This window comes from Nelusetta ayraudi, unplaced genomic scaffold, assembly GCF_046127955.1.
Source record: "Nelusetta ayraudi isolate G7.1 ecotype Tasmania unplaced genomic scaffold, CSIRO-AGI_Nayr_v1 ptg000070l, whole genome shotgun sequence".
In the NCBI taxonomy this organism is placed as follows: domain Eukaryota; kingdom Metazoa; phylum Chordata; class Actinopteri; order Tetraodontiformes; family Monacanthidae; genus Nelusetta; species Nelusetta ayraudi.
The window spans coordinates 194,800-212,192 of record NW_027466120.1 but is presented as its reverse complement, the minus strand read 5'-3'; the positions used below and the strand labels follow the sequence as shown (position 1 = coordinate 212,192).

At 46.1% G+C, this 17,393-nt stretch overlaps 1 protein-coding gene across 2 annotated transcripts; it reads right to left on the bottom strand.

The window, feature by feature from the left end:
- Nucleotides 1–10,821: 10,821 nt before the first annotated feature.
- cbx5 (chromobox homolog 5 (HP1 alpha homolog, Drosophila)) lies at nucleotides 10,822–17,081 on the bottom strand. 2 transcript variants are annotated; one of them, XR_012928653.1, is made up of 6 exons: nucleotides 16,842–17,081; nucleotides 16,161–16,341; nucleotides 15,574–15,817; nucleotides 15,181–15,281; nucleotides 12,333–12,493; nucleotides 11,572–11,814 (listed from the first exon to the last, which is right to left on the bottom strand). XR_012928653.1 is itself a non-coding variant. In XM_076042146.1 (5 exons), the coding sequence occupies exons 2-5, from the start codon at nucleotides 16,289–16,291 to the stop codon at nucleotides 11,673–11,675; spliced, it is 618 nt and encodes a 205-aa protein (XP_075898261.1). In that variant the 5' UTR covers nucleotides 16,292–16,341; nucleotides 16,842–17,052; the 3' UTR covers nucleotides 10,822–11,672. The 2 variants fall into 2 exon arrangements, 1 of the variants encoding a protein (XP_075898261.1); XM_076042146.1 differs by lacking the exon at nucleotides 12,333–12,493 and having other exon boundaries at nucleotides 10,822–11,814; nucleotides 16,842–17,052.
- Nucleotides 17,082–17,393: the final 312 nt, after the last annotated feature.

The following is a 17,393-nucleotide window of genomic DNA, read 5'->3' as shown; positions in this document are numbered from 1 at the left end:
GGGGGTAGGGTGGGGGGTGGGGGTAGGAGAACTTCAAAAGGGGCCTGGATACAGGGGATGAAGCTCTCCGGGCCTGGAGTAACATTTGTTCGTGTGTGTGTGTGTGTGTGTGTGTGTGTGTGTGTGCGTGCGTGCGCGTCTGAAGGTGGGCCCAGTGCGTGTGAATGACCCTGGCCCGGGGCACCGCCTAGCCTAGCCTAGCCACAGACCGTCTCAGATCAAGGCCCACAGCCAGCAGTTCTACTTCTGCGTGCGCCATAAATCGTCTCGCCTTTGTCTATTCTTTCTCTTTCACTGGCTGAAACTTATCCTCTTCCATTAAGAGTGATGGATCTGCACCTCTTGGGACGCGTCGCACACTGTGAGGCTACGGGTCCCTGCAAAAGCATGCACTTTACACGGCAAATGTGAAGGAAATGCACACAGACACATCCATCCGGCGTACACCCCTTCAGAAAGCAGACTGGGGAGCATGAAATAAATCTCCGAGCCGGGAAGGAACAAAGCAAAGGACGGCTCGTTTGAAGATGAAATAGCTTAATTGGGGGCTGCTATTTATCTGCAAAGGTAAATATATATATTGAAAGGGATTTAAAATAAAAACGTGTGCTACAGACTAATGGTTTTTAATTGTCAGGCACTTCCTCATCGCATTTTACAGCGTCTGTGCTCCCTCTGGTGGCCGCCCACCGTCACAGTCAAAGAATACGTTCACTTAGAACAACATAAAAGACCTCCCATCAACCTTTAATGTAAACAACACATATTCTGTTTCAACTCTGCTACGCAATCATTCCTTCGTAATGTTCTCAATGTGGATTTGATATTACAACCCCTCTGTTTGCATGAAGCGCCATAATTGGAGGTAAGGCAGCATATGCATTAAATGCATACAGCGTTTTTTTCTTCTTCTTACCCCGCAGCGAAAGAGGGCTGATTTTTTTTTTCTTTTTTTTTTTGGCATTAGAAGTTACAAAACATGTTACAACAACGACGACCTCAAATGAGCGGCGGTGTGTGTGTGTGTGTGTGTGTGTGTGTGTGTGTGTGTGTGTGTGTGTGTGTGTAAAGGTTGTGTAAGAGTGGCCTTTGTCTTGACTCTGTTAAAATTACAGTTGAAAAGGATCGACAGTTGTGTTTTAACGCCACATTTTTTTATTTTTTTTATTTTTTTTAAAAAAGATCCTTTTATTTGAATTGATCTGTTCTGTGGTCAAAATAAGACGGACTTCGACCAGCAAAAGCAGTTTTGAACGATTGACTTTGATGGAAGTCAAAAAGAAAATAATTGAAAATAGTTGCATTTGTTTTTCCCTGCGTGAGGAAACGCTGTTTTGTCTGAATAAATATTCATATACAATGCGTTCTAATTCGAGGAGAGCGAGAGACGCCTCTGCAGCCGCAGCCCGGCTGAGTTATGCTGCTCCCAGGTGGTGAGAGTAGAGAACAACATCTTTAGGAGTCACTGCTGCTCCGTTTCATCTGCGCAGCTCTACCGCGCCGCTTCCACGTTTGAATCGTGTTTTTGATTTAGATCACTGTGTGTGTGTGTGTGTGTGCGTGCGCGTGCGCGTGCGCGCGCGCGTGCGTCAAATCGCGTAGCAGGGCAGCTCTCCGCAGGCTGCGCGCGCGCTCCAAGAGACGCGCATGCGTAGTGACCGGCACGAGTGGTCTCCTCTCAGGTCTTTTGTCTTGGAACGCTTGCGGTTTGGTGCGCTTGCGCGTCGCTCCGCCGGACAGCGGAGGCACATAAAGCCTGGTAAATTGCACCGGGGCAATAAAATGGCAATAAAATGACAACAACAGTACATTAATCCATCACCAGGGAGCGCTGAAGGTACTGTAAAGAGCTCTGGCTGGAGTCAGGAATGATTTCTGGGCTTTATCTGCTCAGCAGCTGCGGCGCCCGCTCGGTATGCCAGCCAGGGGGCAGTGAGGAGCTGCTGACGCCCTCCTTCCCCACCGGACTGAGCTCATATTAATACCGGGCAAGTCGGCAACGGTCATAAAGGAGGAGGGGGAAAAAAAGACGTTGCAACTCTTGTGCGGAGCCTTCCAGCTTCTTTTAATTAGAGGATGGTATTAATAAAATGGACGAATGGCGCTTTGATCTGGCAGGGGGTGATTGGAAATCCCCAGTTCATGGCCTCTTTTAGCGGAGCCTTATTTGGAAGCAGTAATTTCCATGACATGATCTGGCAGGGAGGTGCAGCGGTGCAGCCCCCTTGCAGCCCCCCCCCCCCGACCCCGGCTCCCCGCAGCTCCCGGAGAAAGAGAGCTTTATTCCGGGGCACCTGGATTTATGTGGGGGGAACCAGAAACAGCAGGTGATGGAAAACTGCACCGGCCCTGTAGGTTGGCTGCGGCTAAGGGGGTTCTGGCGGGGCAGTAAGTGGACCCAGTGGGTCACGCTGTCATTTCCTGTTTCTCTCGCCTTTTACTCTCTCTTTTTTTTTTTCTTCTTTTTTTTTTTTACCGCGTCTACATCCCAGCCTGCCTTCATCTACTTACTGCCTCTCCGCCTTCCTACCAGAGTCACTTCCTCCAATAGGAAACAGATGAGCAGCGGCTCGACAGTCTCGAGGTGGCCGAGCCGAGCCTCGGCCTCCCCACATCTGACGCACATTTCCACTCACTCTGGCCTAGAATGTGTCCTAAAACCAGTTTAAAGTGGTGTAACAACTCTGCTGAGAGAAACGTCAACGGCGTACGTTTTTTTTTTTGGGGGGGGGTAGGATTTTTGGGAAGCATAAAGCATTTTCTTTCTTTCAGCGCCGCCCATGTTGCCTAGAGGTGAAACAGATCTCATCAGGTTTGAACTTGGCCCGCCCGGCTCGCCACTAGCAAACCAGTCTGCTCGTCGCCTTCGTACAGGTCTGAGTTTCGTAACACGTTTTCAAAAACGCTCTCTCTCTCTCTCTCTCTCTCTCTCTCTCTCTCTCTCTCTCTCTCTCTCTCTCTCTCTCTCTCTGAGACAGTGTGAACATTTCGACCTGTCCCCAGATGAAACCGCCAGCCGGTTGCGCCGACAGCTATTCCACTAAAACAGCATTCTAAGCTAAACCAGGTGTGCACATGCCACAGCGGAGAGGTCAAAAGTGGAAACACATGATCCGCCCTTTCTTCTTCCACTCTCCTCCTCTCGCTCCGCTTTCTCTTATTAGCCGCCGCCTGGCAAAAGAGGGGGAAAATAATAATAAAAGCCTGGTGGTAAAATGGTCCATTAGACGTTCCAGGGATGCTTATGCAATGTGTAGCTCGGTTCATGGCGAGCAGATTTAAAAAAAAAAAAAAAAAAAAACACAAAAAGAAACTCAGTAACACATGCGTGGTTAGTTAGAGGAAGAGGAAGAAGAGGAGGAGGGAGATTAAACAAATGAGTGTCCGGCACACAGGAGGGAGCGGGTGGGGGGGGGATCGGAGTCGGAGGTGTCTGCAGAAAGACATGTCGGCCTCCCAGATTCTCTCACGCTTGCTGGATCCCTGACTTGGGTTTATTTCAGGCCGGCGGTTCACACGAAGGACTCGCAGTGTTTAGACGTGGCCCTGTTTGGATAAATTGGCCCGTCTGTGTTACAGATCCTGGATGAAAAGCTCCGTGCGGCCCCAGAAACCCTCAGAAGTGTGACACCTGAGACGCGTCATATTTCTCCGGGATTTTACCATGAATCAGCACGGCGGCCGGCCCTCCTCCGTTTCACCCGGTTTTATTACAAATGTGTTTACAGCTAATCAGCGTAATGGACTGAAGTGTGTAGTCTGTGCGCACTTATATGTATATATATATAAATGTGCATGTCCTGCGGAGCCTAGGACATGACAGCAGCCTTATAAGGGCGGCGGTTGTAATATTGAATTATAAAACCTACTCAGGAACCTGTCAAGAGCCCCTTTATACTGCGCCCGGGAACATCTTTGAGCTCTTTTATGTGTTAGATTTGTTATTTCGTCCAGGCTTTATAAAGTATTTATCAAGACTTTATAAGACACTAAAGTTGTAACGATTCCAGGAGCCCCCCACCTTCTCTTCCCTACCCTCCGAGCCCCCGCACTCCCGCCTCCCTCACCTCCGGCAGCAGCAGACTGGCTCATGTTGTGGAAAGCTAGCTTTGCTTTCCTTTTTTCTTTTCCTTTTTTTTTGTCTGAGGCCCTCGCCGGGACTCTCAGCTTTTCCAGCCAGAAGTGTTCCACATGAATCAGTTCTCCAGCATCTCCTGTCGAAATGAATAACAAGCTTCAGGAAATCGCAGGGATTTCAGGGGCCTCTGTGAACTCCCATCCTGGGTGGAAATAAAAAACAAAACAAAGTTATGTTCATTTGACATCCAGCGATTCGATGATAAGACGCGCTCAGTTCTGCAGACAGATGTGTTGGAGGTTTCTTCTTCTTCTCCTCCTCCTCCTCTTTCTTCTTCCTCTCCATTCTGCTGAGACGAGGCGGCCGCAGCTGGACTGGGTTCTCACCCGGCGTCGAGCCTGCACGCACCAGACCTCAAGCGTATAATAGCCCGCATTCATATGCAGTGTAACATTAGATAGTTTATGGCACTGTATTATGTGGAGGCCGGCCGTGGCTGGCAGCGGAGGCGACGGAACGCTGTGGTCGGCAGCGGGTCAGAGACTGTCAGGGCTCAGGCGTCCGAACGTGTCTGCGCTGAATGTTAATGGATTAACGCCTGCCACACATACGGCCAGACGGAGAAACTCAAGATGACTTTTAACATGAAAGGCCGCCAATAAGTCGCCATCATAAATTCAGGGACACATGCTGTCTGCGGGGGCGCAGCAGGGAAGGCTCCTTCCCTCTTGGGGGAGGGTGTGGCGGCGTAATGGAGGACAGCGATGCGGTGGGGGGGGGGGGGGGATGCGTGTTGGCTGACCTTGCCTCTCGCCTGAACACTTGCAAGGTGTGATCAGTGTGCGGCTGGCAGCTGTGGCCTTGGCTAAATAAACAGCCAAGGTACCAGTCAAAGCAGGTACATCCAGCCACACACTATTGTTCTATTGTCCTCACCCTCCACCCACTGGCAGCCTGCAAGCATGCATGGATTGTAAAGGTCCCCAAACTCGCAAAATTCAGTGAACACCCCAGAAATGAGAAAAATCCTCCTTTTAGTTGTTTTGCATGATCCACTTTTCAGGAAGGACGTGTTGAAATGTGGCCACAGTGATGTTGCAAAGGGCATGGATGCCCATCTGATACCCACACCAATGTAGTGACATCACCCCCAGCCAGGTGTTGGTCCCTCCCCAACCGCCATTGAAATGCCTCTCTTACAAACGTGCACAAAAGTCTAACAAAGGGTCAATTTTAACAATGAGGGGGAAAACAGTTTTTGTGGGCTGCAAACAAAGAGTTCACTCTTAGCTTGTCTAGTCGTTAAGAGCGTGTGTGTTTCAAAGGTACCTTATTGTGCAAACTTGACTTTACCAATGATATATGTAGGCTATCAGAGACGTCACCAGAAATGAGTAATGTCCCTTCCTCCCTTCCCTGTTAGCTTTGCTGGCTAAAACACAGCAGTTGTGGAAATCACCTATAGTGATGTCACAGAGGGCACAGAGCTCCTACAGTTCAGTGAGAACATAACCAGCCACGTGTTCATTGAAGACAGTCTTGACAAAACATGGGGTGTAGCAGCAGGCTGACACGTAGCGCTTCTGCTGGAGCCGCCAAACACGGGGATAAATAAACAACAAGCTAGTTTCTGAAGATCTATAAAAGGTACTTTTTGTGGACGATTAATGACCCAAGGCTGTTCCACTGGGGTCCAGTATTCAAAATAAAGATCTGTGAATGGGTCCAATAAGGGGCCTTTAAATGCGGACCCTGCTGATTAGACGGCTTTTTTAAGTGCAAGAGAAGACTATTGTGCCGCATACTCCTCCTCCTTATCGCTTCAAGCGAGTAACTTGGGCTTGTCTAATGTGAATTTCCACATGGCAGTGGAAAAGCTCTTTGTGGAACTGTGTGCGGCGACACCCCCAAATTTGCCCAGCGTAATTTACCAGCAGGGGGCAACGAGCTAATCGAGCAGGAGAGCATCTATTCCCAATTTAAGACCAATCAAGTTGCATTTGGATTTTTAGGGCCTCTGCTTGAGCCGTGCTGTAAATAAGAGGTGGGTCGGCATGTTGTGCGCCCGCATGGTGGGTGGGTGGGTGGGTGGGGAAGCAGGGGCGGGTGTCAGTTTAAAGCCGCCGCTTGGATTCATGACACATTTCACAGCAAAGTTTCACACACGTTTGGACGCTAATGTTCTCTATTTTTCCTCATCATTTTGCCGCAGCACTGCAAGTAATTAGGCATAAATATGTCGGTGGGTGATTTCTGGCCATTTATTTGAGGGCTGACTTACAAGCATCCATTAGCAGCAGGGCTGTTCTAAATACTTTAGAGGGAAACAAGTGACACACAGGCACAGGGAAGTTACGGCGGGGGGGATTTGTAATGTACTTATCCTGTGCTGGTGAATAAAGCACAGCGCTGGTTTCTGTCCCCAATCACAGCGCGACTTACTTAATGCCATCATTTCTTTTCGCCTCTCTTTCTCTCCCCTCTCACTTGATCCTCTCTGCAAATTAATTTATGGTCTAATTAAAGGACACGCCTCCAGATATGAAGGCACACAAATCACCGCTCCTGACCAGATGGCAGAAAAACGGCGCGGGATAATTGAAAACCTCAAAGTGGATCAATATTTAGAAGCCTGAGGTTACATGAAGTATGACAATACTATTAACGTGGAAATATGATGCATTACATCCGCAGGTAAATTAACTTTGAGCTGCGGGATGGCTGGCCAAAGCTGCGAGAGGCTGAGAGGCTGAGAGGCTGAGAGGCTTCCAGCCCTGCCACCAAACCCCCTGCACACCTCCACACCTTTACAACGTGCTGGTGGAATCGCTTTAACGTGCATCCTTTCCCTTACGTGCACAGCTGCACGTGTCCATCCTGAACACCCCGTCGGCGAGCCGGCGCAGGTCAGGTCTGCCAGGCCCCCCCCACCCCGCCCCCTCACGCAAAACGTGCCGGGGAACAGGCTTGAAGAGAGTCCGAGCGTAACGAAGACCACCTTGGGCCCAGCAGCCCAGCAGCCCCCCCTGCCTGCCTGCCTGCCCGCCCTTCCTTCCCCCTCCATGCCTTTATACCTCAGGCCTGTTAAAAATGATATCAGCTCGTGGAGGGCAAGCATTAGCATTTGCATTTTATTGGAAGCGCTGAGATTTAGAGCGGAGGATATATCAGCTCTGAGCAGACAGAATTAGTTAACAATGCATTACCTGCCTTTTATGGCGGCTATAACTCTCTCCCCTGGTGGGGAGAGGAGATGAAGGGAGGCGCGTGCGTGCGTGCGTGCGTGCGTGTGTGTGCGTGCGTGTGCGTGCGTGCGTGCGTGCACGCGTGTGTGCGTGTGTGCGTGTGTGTGTGTGTGTGTTGGGAGAAGAAGGGGGGCCAACACAGACAGCCAGCAGAGGGTTGGCTGCGGGGGCCATGCTGCATTGTGGGTTAGTGGGGGAGTGGATGGAGGTGGGGGGGTGGGGTGGGTGGGTGGGCTGTGTTCAGGGCTAGGCCAGCTTGCGCCGTAGCGCTACCCTGCACATGGAGCTCAATCGCCTCCCAATTTGGAGCGCCGCACGGCAATCACCTTCACACAGATCAGTGCGCCGGCGACATCACGCGCAGACCTTTTGTTAGAATGCGCTCGCTCGCGACATAAAAACGTGGAGACACAGCTGTTGGGCAGCTGCGCCCACTTGACCGAAGCCAGAGCGGAGCCAAATCTAATAATGACCAAAAAGAAAAAAAGAAAAGAAAAAAAAAAGAAAACTCCTTTATTCTCCTCATGACTTTCAACACAGTAGTATTCCCGCCCCCCCCCCTGCAGTATTCTCTGCAACAATAACCTGAAGATGAACAAGGTAATAGTGCGCATCCTGGGTGCGTTCCTGTGATCTGTTTTAGTGGAAATTTATATGTTTTGCTGTTTTTTACTGTCACCCTTGAACAAGCTGTGGAGTGCTGATGAGGCCCAGAGCAGCACTGCCGTCCCCTCCACTGCTCCCCCACCGCTCGTTCGGTGTAATGTTTTGTGAGACGCTGCGCGGCTGCGGCATGGGCCCGTATGCCCTGTGGAGCTCATTTGCGCCACGCACGAGACTCCAGGACGGCTGGGATCTGTGCGTGCGTGCTGTTACGAAGTTGCAACGAGGCCGCTGCAAATAATTGAATAAATAAATTAGTGCGCGGACGGCAAAGCACAGCCAAACTCTTAATTGTGCCGAGTGTCAAGCACAACTCCCATCGCATTAGGGCACATACACACACAAACCACACTTTAGTGAGGAGTAAAGTCCCATATGGTGTTTATTTCATGAGAGAGTTGCAGGGGAAAAAAAGTTTTTAACAAGACTCTAAAATCATACTGATGCGCAATATCAAAAACAACAGCCAAAAATTGAAGGCAACCAGATGATACTGACTCACACTGTTTGTGCGCACTCTCTCTCTCTCTCTCTCTCTCTCTTTCTCTCTCTCTCACTATCAGCACAAGCTCCAGTCTGATTTTTGCTCATTCATATTTTTTTGCCTCCACAAAGATCCGCCCTGCGTTGACCGCGCACAAGAACCGCCTCCACGGCCTTATAGGTGCCGCACACACATCACAGCCATGGCTCCCACGAGTGCCACTGTGGTTTTCCCAAGCAAGGCCACTGGCCGAGGGTTTTGTCAGCAGACAGCTCCAGGCTCCATAAAAGAGCCTGCTGCTCGCTCCCTTTGCCCAGCTTAATGGTCCCAGGGGCTGGAAATTTACTAGTGACCTTTGCATTCCATTTGGAGTGTAAAAGCCTTTTCGCAAGGAAAATTCCATCACTTTAGACGTATCTGAGCAGCACTGTGTGTGTGTGTGTGTGTGTGTGTGTGTGTGTGTGTGTGCATGTTTGGGGCTGGGGGGTAAAAAAAAAAAAAAGGAGTGAGACACTATTAAAGGCAGCAGCCAGGAAGAGGAAGAGGGTGCTGCGGGAAGAGCAAGGATTAGACTCAACCTTCACGGCGTGTTATTAATGCTGCTGCATTATTCTTACCAGACATCTATTTATTACAATAAATAACTAGTCGGGTTTTTGTCAGAGAGCCAGATTGTTGTGAAATGGGGCATGTCCTCAAAAATGTTATCTTACAAACGTGTGTGTGTGTGTGTGTGTGTGTGTGTGTGTGTGTGTGTGTGTGTGTGTGTGTGTGAAGTACGGTTATATCAATGATCCTTTTTTTAAAAAATGAGAATGCGGTTTTATCACATGGGAAAAGGCAGCCTAGGGCTAGCTAGTGTAGCTAGCATGAAGTTGCCTATGTGTGTTTTGCGACAGCGACCACAGTTAAATAACTTTTCTGTGCTCTCTAATCAAAGGCTACTCTTATTTTCATGAATACGATACATCACAAATTGAATCCGTAACATCCGCGTGCGTCATGAGGGCACTAAATAATTTGAACGTTACATTCTGAAAACCAAATTTAAATTGCTCACGACCCACACCTACAGGTGGGTTCGGCAGATTTAAAACAGTGTGGTCCAGGGATCAGACTCGGAACATATGATCCAGCCAGCTAAGTAAACACAGCATGTGTGAGCACAATGCACGTCCAGCTAATAGTGTCTGTTTGGAAAATATATTTCGGTTAAGCACTGCGGTCTTTGAGCGTTTTCTGTGAATGACTTGCAGAAAAACGACCTGAACGCATTCCTTCCTTTTTGGTTTCCCAGATGCAGCACAATAGCACCATCTGTCGGTCGAGAGCAGCTCACGCTCCCCAAGCGTCTTCTCGGGAAAAAATATATGCAATTTTTATGGAGCCACCGTTATTATCGCATCTCGCTGGAGTTTGGGAATTTATAATTTCCTGGGAAAGGGAAGTTATCACCCCTGATTCTGAGACATTTTCTTAGATCCAAAGAATCCCATTTCATTCAAAAGCAAAGCAGATGATTGTAACCGAAAAAATGAAAATGATTATTGAAAAGTTAGATTTAGGACAAATAGTTCCTATAGCCTGCCAGTTTTCAAAAGTCTCTATTTAGCACATAATGATAATAATAACAATAACAATAACAACAATAATAATAATAATAATAATAATAATAATAATAATCTCAGCCTTGTCAAACAAACAAAAAAGGTTTAATGCAACGACAAGAAAACATAGGGTCAAGGGACTGAATGGTACAATATCGGTAAGGGCCGATCACAACCTTTTTCTCAAAATGCCAAAGTGAAAGTTACAAAGTTACAAGAGTGGGTGGAGTACTTTCACTTTTTCTACACAACATTTTGGTCCAAGAATTTGAGCAAAGCAGAGCAAATGACAAAGCTGGCATCCACCTTGAATGTAATGTTCCACTTACTATGAAGCAACATTATCCAAATGAAATGTCTAATACGTTTGCACACAACACTCAAAATACTCTCCACAATAAAACAGGATCTGCAGAAACCGTTCAAACTAGCTCTTATTGGTTCAAAACATGATTTCAATTGTAACTGACATAATCTAAAGCAGAGTGGGTTTAACTAATTTACAAGAAGGGGAAAAAGAAAATTCTAGTGTCAATCACAACATTAAAACCACAAAGTTGTAATTGTAAAGCCCCAAAGATGTTTACCTCACGCCACAAGGGGGCAGACTCCAATGAGTGGTGCTGAAGGCTTATGATGAGTGAAGATTGTCCAGTGTTGTAATTTAAAAACAAAAAACAAAACGGCAGTATGACATACAGGTAAAATGCAGCAACCAAGACCAGAAAACAAAAGGAAAGGAGGTAAGAAACACATAAAAACATGTTTTATTGTCCTTTTCTTCAACCAACGTCGAAAAAAAATATGCACAAAAGTTCCCATTAGAAATTCAAAATGCAAGATAAAAGTTCATTTTTTGAGTGTTGTAACATGAACATGCACAAAGTAAAAAGAGAAACGAGATGGAATTGGTGGGCATCATTTGCAAAGAGTGAGTTCTGAGTCAGGCAAAAACACTAAAAGATCTACAAAGGATCGTCCCTTCCCATCCCCACACAAACACTATTGTGATTTTGCAGCCAGGAAAGTGATGGTTTCTTCCTCAATACTGAGTCTACATGTCTACCTTGGTGAAGTCCGTGATTTCATTAAAAAAAAAAAGAGGTGCACTGCTAATCACAAATTGTGGAAGCATGATGGGGTCGTGGAGGCTGGAGCGTCGACGGCGGGACACTCCCACAGTTGACACGCTGTCTAATGGCTGTGCATGCCTTACTGACACAATCACATCTTTTAAGCATTAAAAGATGTGATTCAAATAATCCTTAAAAAAAAAATTCATAATCAGGAATACAAAGACAGAAGTAGAAGCCCCAGCAGCTCATCAGCCATGTCCACTACAGCCTCTCCTTCTGTGGGATCCTTCTCAGCAGACTGAGGGGCCCAGGCTCCGGTCGGGGGTGAAAGGAGGCGACACGACTGTTTCTGCAGCCTGTATGATGTCGTTGGGTCGGACGTGATGAAGAGGGAGGATTTGGAGTCTTGGTTATGGAAAAAAAAAATAAAATACAAAAACAAAAACAAAAAAAACTCCATCTGACTCAAGGTAGTCCCTGCAGTGGAGGAGGTCTGGGCTTCCTCCTCGGCTAGCGTGCTCACGCACTGACGGCGTCCTTCTCCTTCTTGTCGCCGTCTTCGTGCCAGGTGAGACGCTCCTCGTAGAAGGCTATTACTATCTGTGGGCACTTATGATTGGCCTCCTTGGCCAGCACGAGATCAGCCTCTTCAGAGTCTTTCCTGCGAGAAAACCCAACAAACAAACTGTTAGAAAGTAGTCCAGCTTCGGGCAAGTGTATGACGCCTTGTTATCTAATCACAAAAACACGGGTGCATTAGCACTTCTAATAGTTGGCAGTCCTTTTCGTATACTAACAGCACACCATATCTTTTTTTTGGGTTGTTTTACTTCATCGCACATTCATTTCAAACAATTTATTGACACAAGAGCTTACAAGTGGTGCTTGTACACAAAGTTGTGGTCACGCATCCTTGCTGTTTGATGCCATCTTGTTCTTGTTCTCAGGTCAAAATGTGCACAGCATGATAAAGAGCACTGTTGGTTTGTGTCAGTGAAGCAGAACATCAGGTAGCCGATTCAATTGCTGGTTCAGTGTGTTTGACGAGGTTAATCGCATTGTTAAGGTTTCAACATCTCCTGCATGATGTAAACGCTGAAGTGAGCCGGACAGGCGGACTCACAAGTTTAGAAAAGATTAAATTCCATCACATAGCGTTGCGAGTTGAAAATGAGTTACCTTAATGGTTGAGGACTCGGTCTGCCTCCTCCTCTTTATATTGTTATTGATTTTGACTCCCTTACTATAACAATGAAATAACAAATAGCAGTGATGGCGTGGCTGCTGCCCCACCGACGCCCTACATGGAGCTCCACCGGTCACTCGCCATATCAATCAACCTAATGTGTAATGAAATAAAATTTTATGGTGTGGCATACTGTTTGTATATGAATGGACAGCCGGGCTATTAGAAGCGCTAATGCCTAATTTGTCTCCGGCAGTGTGACACATTGAGCGCTTCTGTTCCGCGGGATCACGCTATTACCAATGACAAGCGGCTGTGCAGACATGCACGGCGCTGCTGCCTGTGAAGTTTTCAGCAGTCGGGTTTAGTGGGAGGAAAAGCCCAGCAAGGTTTGATGATTTGGAGGTTTGGAGACAGACACCAAACACCAAACTTCTTTTGCAGTTTCTGTTTCTATTTTTCTCAACAATGCAATTTTAGTCAATTGATGTATTTATTTCTGTAACGCACTACCTGCTCTATGAAAGACACTGTCTGTACCGTTAGTTCAAGGCTTTGGTTCTCCGAACGTTTGTAGAGACCATTTCCATTCAAAAAAAAGAAAAAAAAGTGTTGTTTTTATTGTTTAGTCCTTCTCTTACAGCCAGAGGGTGGCTGGGAACTACATCTGTGCAGTGTCAACGCCCACTGAGCAGCTGTGCACATACAAGAAGTATCCAAGTACTTTGAATACATTGTAGAAATGAGCAACAAGTCCAATTCCATGCATACTGACTGGTAAAAGCAACATACCGGTTCTTCCAGAAATGTTGTATCAAACACAGATAAAACTAATTAAGTCTAAGAATTTATAACTGTAGTGAACGACCTGATGCATTCCAATGTTGTGGAGGGCGTGTGTTCAAAGGGGCAACACAGTGGTGCAGAGGTTGGCACTGTTGCCTCACAGCACAAGGGTCGCGGGTCCATCCCTGGACCTGATGTTTGCATGTTCGCTCTGCCTGAGTGGCTTCACCGGCACCATTATTTTTCTTGTTGATTAATCTTATCGATTATTTTTACAATTAGTCACGATTGTCTTCATTATCACCACCTACTTTGGACTTCTGTTTAACCCAACTTGCTTAAATCTTCACACCTGTGTTATACTGTTGTACTCTGACAACATACGTTTTTAAACAAACATATCAAAAGTAATGACATGCAAAGTATTTATCTGTGACATAGTTGTTGCATTTTTTAACGTAAAATATCAAAGGTATATTGATTTACGATTTAAAGGTTATATGCAACGTTTGTCACAGTTAAATATCTTAAACAGATTTCTTACAACTTGAGTATAACGCCCGGTTCACACTGGACGCGGAAGCGCCGCAAAGCGCTTCAGTTCGGCGCCCATGTTAATCAATGTAGTGGTTCACACCAGACGCGAACGGGCGCGCGGCTTGTGCCATTCATTTCAATGGAAGCGGAAGCACCGCGAAGCGGGAAGCGCCGACGAAATTCGCGAGCGAGGCTCGAACTGGTTCACACCAGACGCGAACAGCTCTGCGACGGTCGACAAGCGCTTCTGCTCAGCTGCTGTCTTTTTTTCACTCCCACTTGAGCTTTTTTTTTTTTTAATCATTTTCATCGTCGTCCCTCCGCCCCGTTGCCAGCCCGCTCCGTTGCTCACTTTCGTAGGTGTGTGTGTATTTGTTTAATCTCTCTCGCAGTCTGATACAATGCACCGACAAATATAACATGCAAATATGATCGAATTTGTCATTCGGTTTTTATGTTGAAATTAGTTTATTTTGAAAATTCACTGGACTTTCTAATTTTTTTTGAGCGACTTCCTGTACTATTGACGAGGATCGCTCGCGGCTCACGCACAAAATAGAGCAGACGCCAAAACGACAAATGCACGGCGCGAGCCGCGCGCCTGTTCGCGTCTGGTGTGAACCACCACATTGATTAACGTGGGCGCCGAATGGAAGCGCTCGGCGCTTCGCGGCGCTTCTGCGTCCAGTGTGAACCGAGCGTAAAACTAATATGCCCTATATAACACTTAAGTCATAAGTGAAAGTGTTACAATTCGGTATAAACTCAAGTATTGACAGAGGCTGTAATTCACTAATTACTACCGTAAATCATGCGCTTACCTAAGTGAACTACCGTTCACTAAGCAAGCTTTGTTCCATGATTTTCTGACATGCGAGAAACACAGGCTGATTAACAAATAAGTCATTTAAAAAACATCTAGGAAATATCCATCCTCAACGTTATTCGTGAACTCCTCTGTGCGTGTCGCCGTAATGGTGTCATGAAATGCTAGGTGAGCGTCACAGAGTTTGCACCTCTCGCGTTTCGCCGTTTCATTTTCTATGAAATATTTCTAAACTTTAGAAACTTTGTGCCAGAGGTGTCCCCCTCCTTCTGTTTTATGCAGGATGTAAACAACGAGCGACACCACCCTCAGCACTCAGTACAGCACTGCAGGTACAAACGAGCGTGTAGCGGCCGCAGTGTGATTTTATCATTCAGCAAATTAAAAACACAATAACAAGATGCTTCCACGCTTACATCTTTGCGTCAACGTGTTGTCAACGTAATTGATTACGTCGACTAATCGTTACAGCCGTAGTTCACCGGCAGTGCCAGTGTGCCAGTGCATGCGGCCCTGCAATGAACTGACTTGTCCAGCGTGTGTCACCACCGTGACCCCGACCCAAACAATCCAAACATTTCTGTTTGAAGAGTTGAAAGACCCCCATATTTTGCATTGACAACAAAATGATCGGAGGTAACGGAGACATTTCTCCACGTATTTCGATTGTGACAATATTTTAACAAACTTACCACTTCATGAGAAACATGAGGTCGCCACATGAGTCAGTTGCTCCAATGATCTTCTCTGGCTCAAGCCCTCTCTCAAAACCACGCGCCACTAGAACCTCGTCCTAGAAATCACAAAGAAACACATTTTTCACATTTTTCATACTATAAAATGAGCAATGTACAAAATAAAAAGCACAATCTATTAAATATTATTGGGTCACAAAAGATGAAAAAAATGCAGATTGCTTCCGCGACATCCCGCGTCCAAAAACATGGTGACATCCCGCTAATTTTAGTGGAACAGAGTCTTTACAGGAAAATGATGTGCCAGTTTTTTTTGTTTTGTTTTTCTAAAGGAAACCAGGAGGTCAAACATGTCTAACTGATAGGCAGAAATGTGGAAGAAATGTGTACCTCCTTCTTCTTTTTCGGTTTACTTCCTCCCTCCTCATCGTCGTCTGAGCTTCTCTTCTTTGACGAACTGGAATCTTTGGGACGTCCTAATGAACTTGTATTTGATTTGCTTCCGCCACTGCCAGGTGTGGGTGTCCCACTGCTGCTGCTGCTGCTGCTGCTGCTTTTCTTGTAGTTCTTCATGAACTCTGCAATAAGTTCGGGACAGTCCAGATTCTTCTCTGGCTCCCATGTGTTGTGCTTGCTGTGGAAGTTCACAGTACAACATGTCAGTGCACAGCTTTTCACAACATGCTTATAAGGAAACCGTTAAAAGGAATGTGCTAACACAAAAGACATCACATTACATTTTTTTTTTGTTGTTTTACAGGTGAACTGTAGAAATTAAGCTTGCCTTATTTAGAATATGGTCTTTGCGTCTTTGCTTAGGTTATGATGACATAGCAAGTGCAAATTACATGCATTCTATCGCTTAAGGTGCAAAATTTGATTATTGTATGTCTCGTTGCATGCACATTACAATGTGTAATGTTGGAGAACAACTACTGTATAGTACTGTTGAGAGGAAAACATGATGCGCGACTTACTCAGAGTATCCTTTCCATTTCAAGAAGAACTCAACTCGTCCTTTGACCACCCTTCTCTCCAGCACCTTCTCCACAACATACTCCTCTTCGTCAGAGGATGATGATTTCTCTTCGCGAGACTTTTTGCCCATAGCAAAGTTTGTCGGCGGACACAACGATATTGCAGGCCAACGGTCCTTTCCTGTTTAGCAGAAGAAGCTAACGTCAAAACAATACAGGGTGGCATATATGTCTTTCCAACTTAAGACCATCGGTAGATCGCTGAGATACGTTTCCGTCAGAATATCGTGTATCTCAAGTGAGAAAACAAAAACTAAATGAAATAAAACACCACTGAACGACAATACACTTAGCATTAGGCACAGAAATTTGCGAAAATGCTAACTGTCTTGGCTAGCTAAAGCGCAGACTTAAGTTTCCTGATTGCTTACGTGAGTGCCAATAATAATTAGCTCAACAGAAGCGTAAGCTCACGGTAATAGCAGCACATAAACAAGGCTACATCTTCTAGCACCTATATATCTAACAAACCTAGGACCTGGATGGGGAAACTTGATAAAGACCAAGGACCAGACAAGCAAGAACTTCACTCTGCTAAGGCTAGCTAAATTTGACCCCTGACTGCAACTACATAACGAAAACGGTAACCTCAAACTATTTTCAGGAGTTAACATTACTCACCCCTTGAACGCGTAGAGGTCCGGCTTCGACCACGATAAACAGCGACGACACTGTGTGTTTATTGTCCGAGGAACTGCGACGGATGAGGCCCACGCTCGCCCAGGCTACTTTAGCATTTAGCTTGTATCGCATAAAATGCTGTACGTGAAAAGCGCGGGTTAAAGACGCACAATGAAAGTGTCCGCCCCTCCGTCAGCTGATTATCCCAAATGCCATGTTAAGAAACATCAATGTAATGATCACGGAGTACCTCTTTAGAGATTAATGATGACAACCGTACAGTCAACTATTGTCATATTTTAAGTAAAATGTATGAAGTTTAAGGGTCGTATAATTGGGGCAATATATATATATTGTAGTTTCGTTGCAATACAGCACCACCCACAGGTTACAAAGCAAAATGAATTAATCTGAAGTGTTTTGTTTTTATTGTTCCACTGTTTGTCCCTGTATTTAACTGACATGGCAGGGATATGCCGTTTTATTTAGATTTAAAAAAAAATAATAATCTAAAAACAAAAAAACAGGTGTATTATTTTCTCGCAGGGGGGG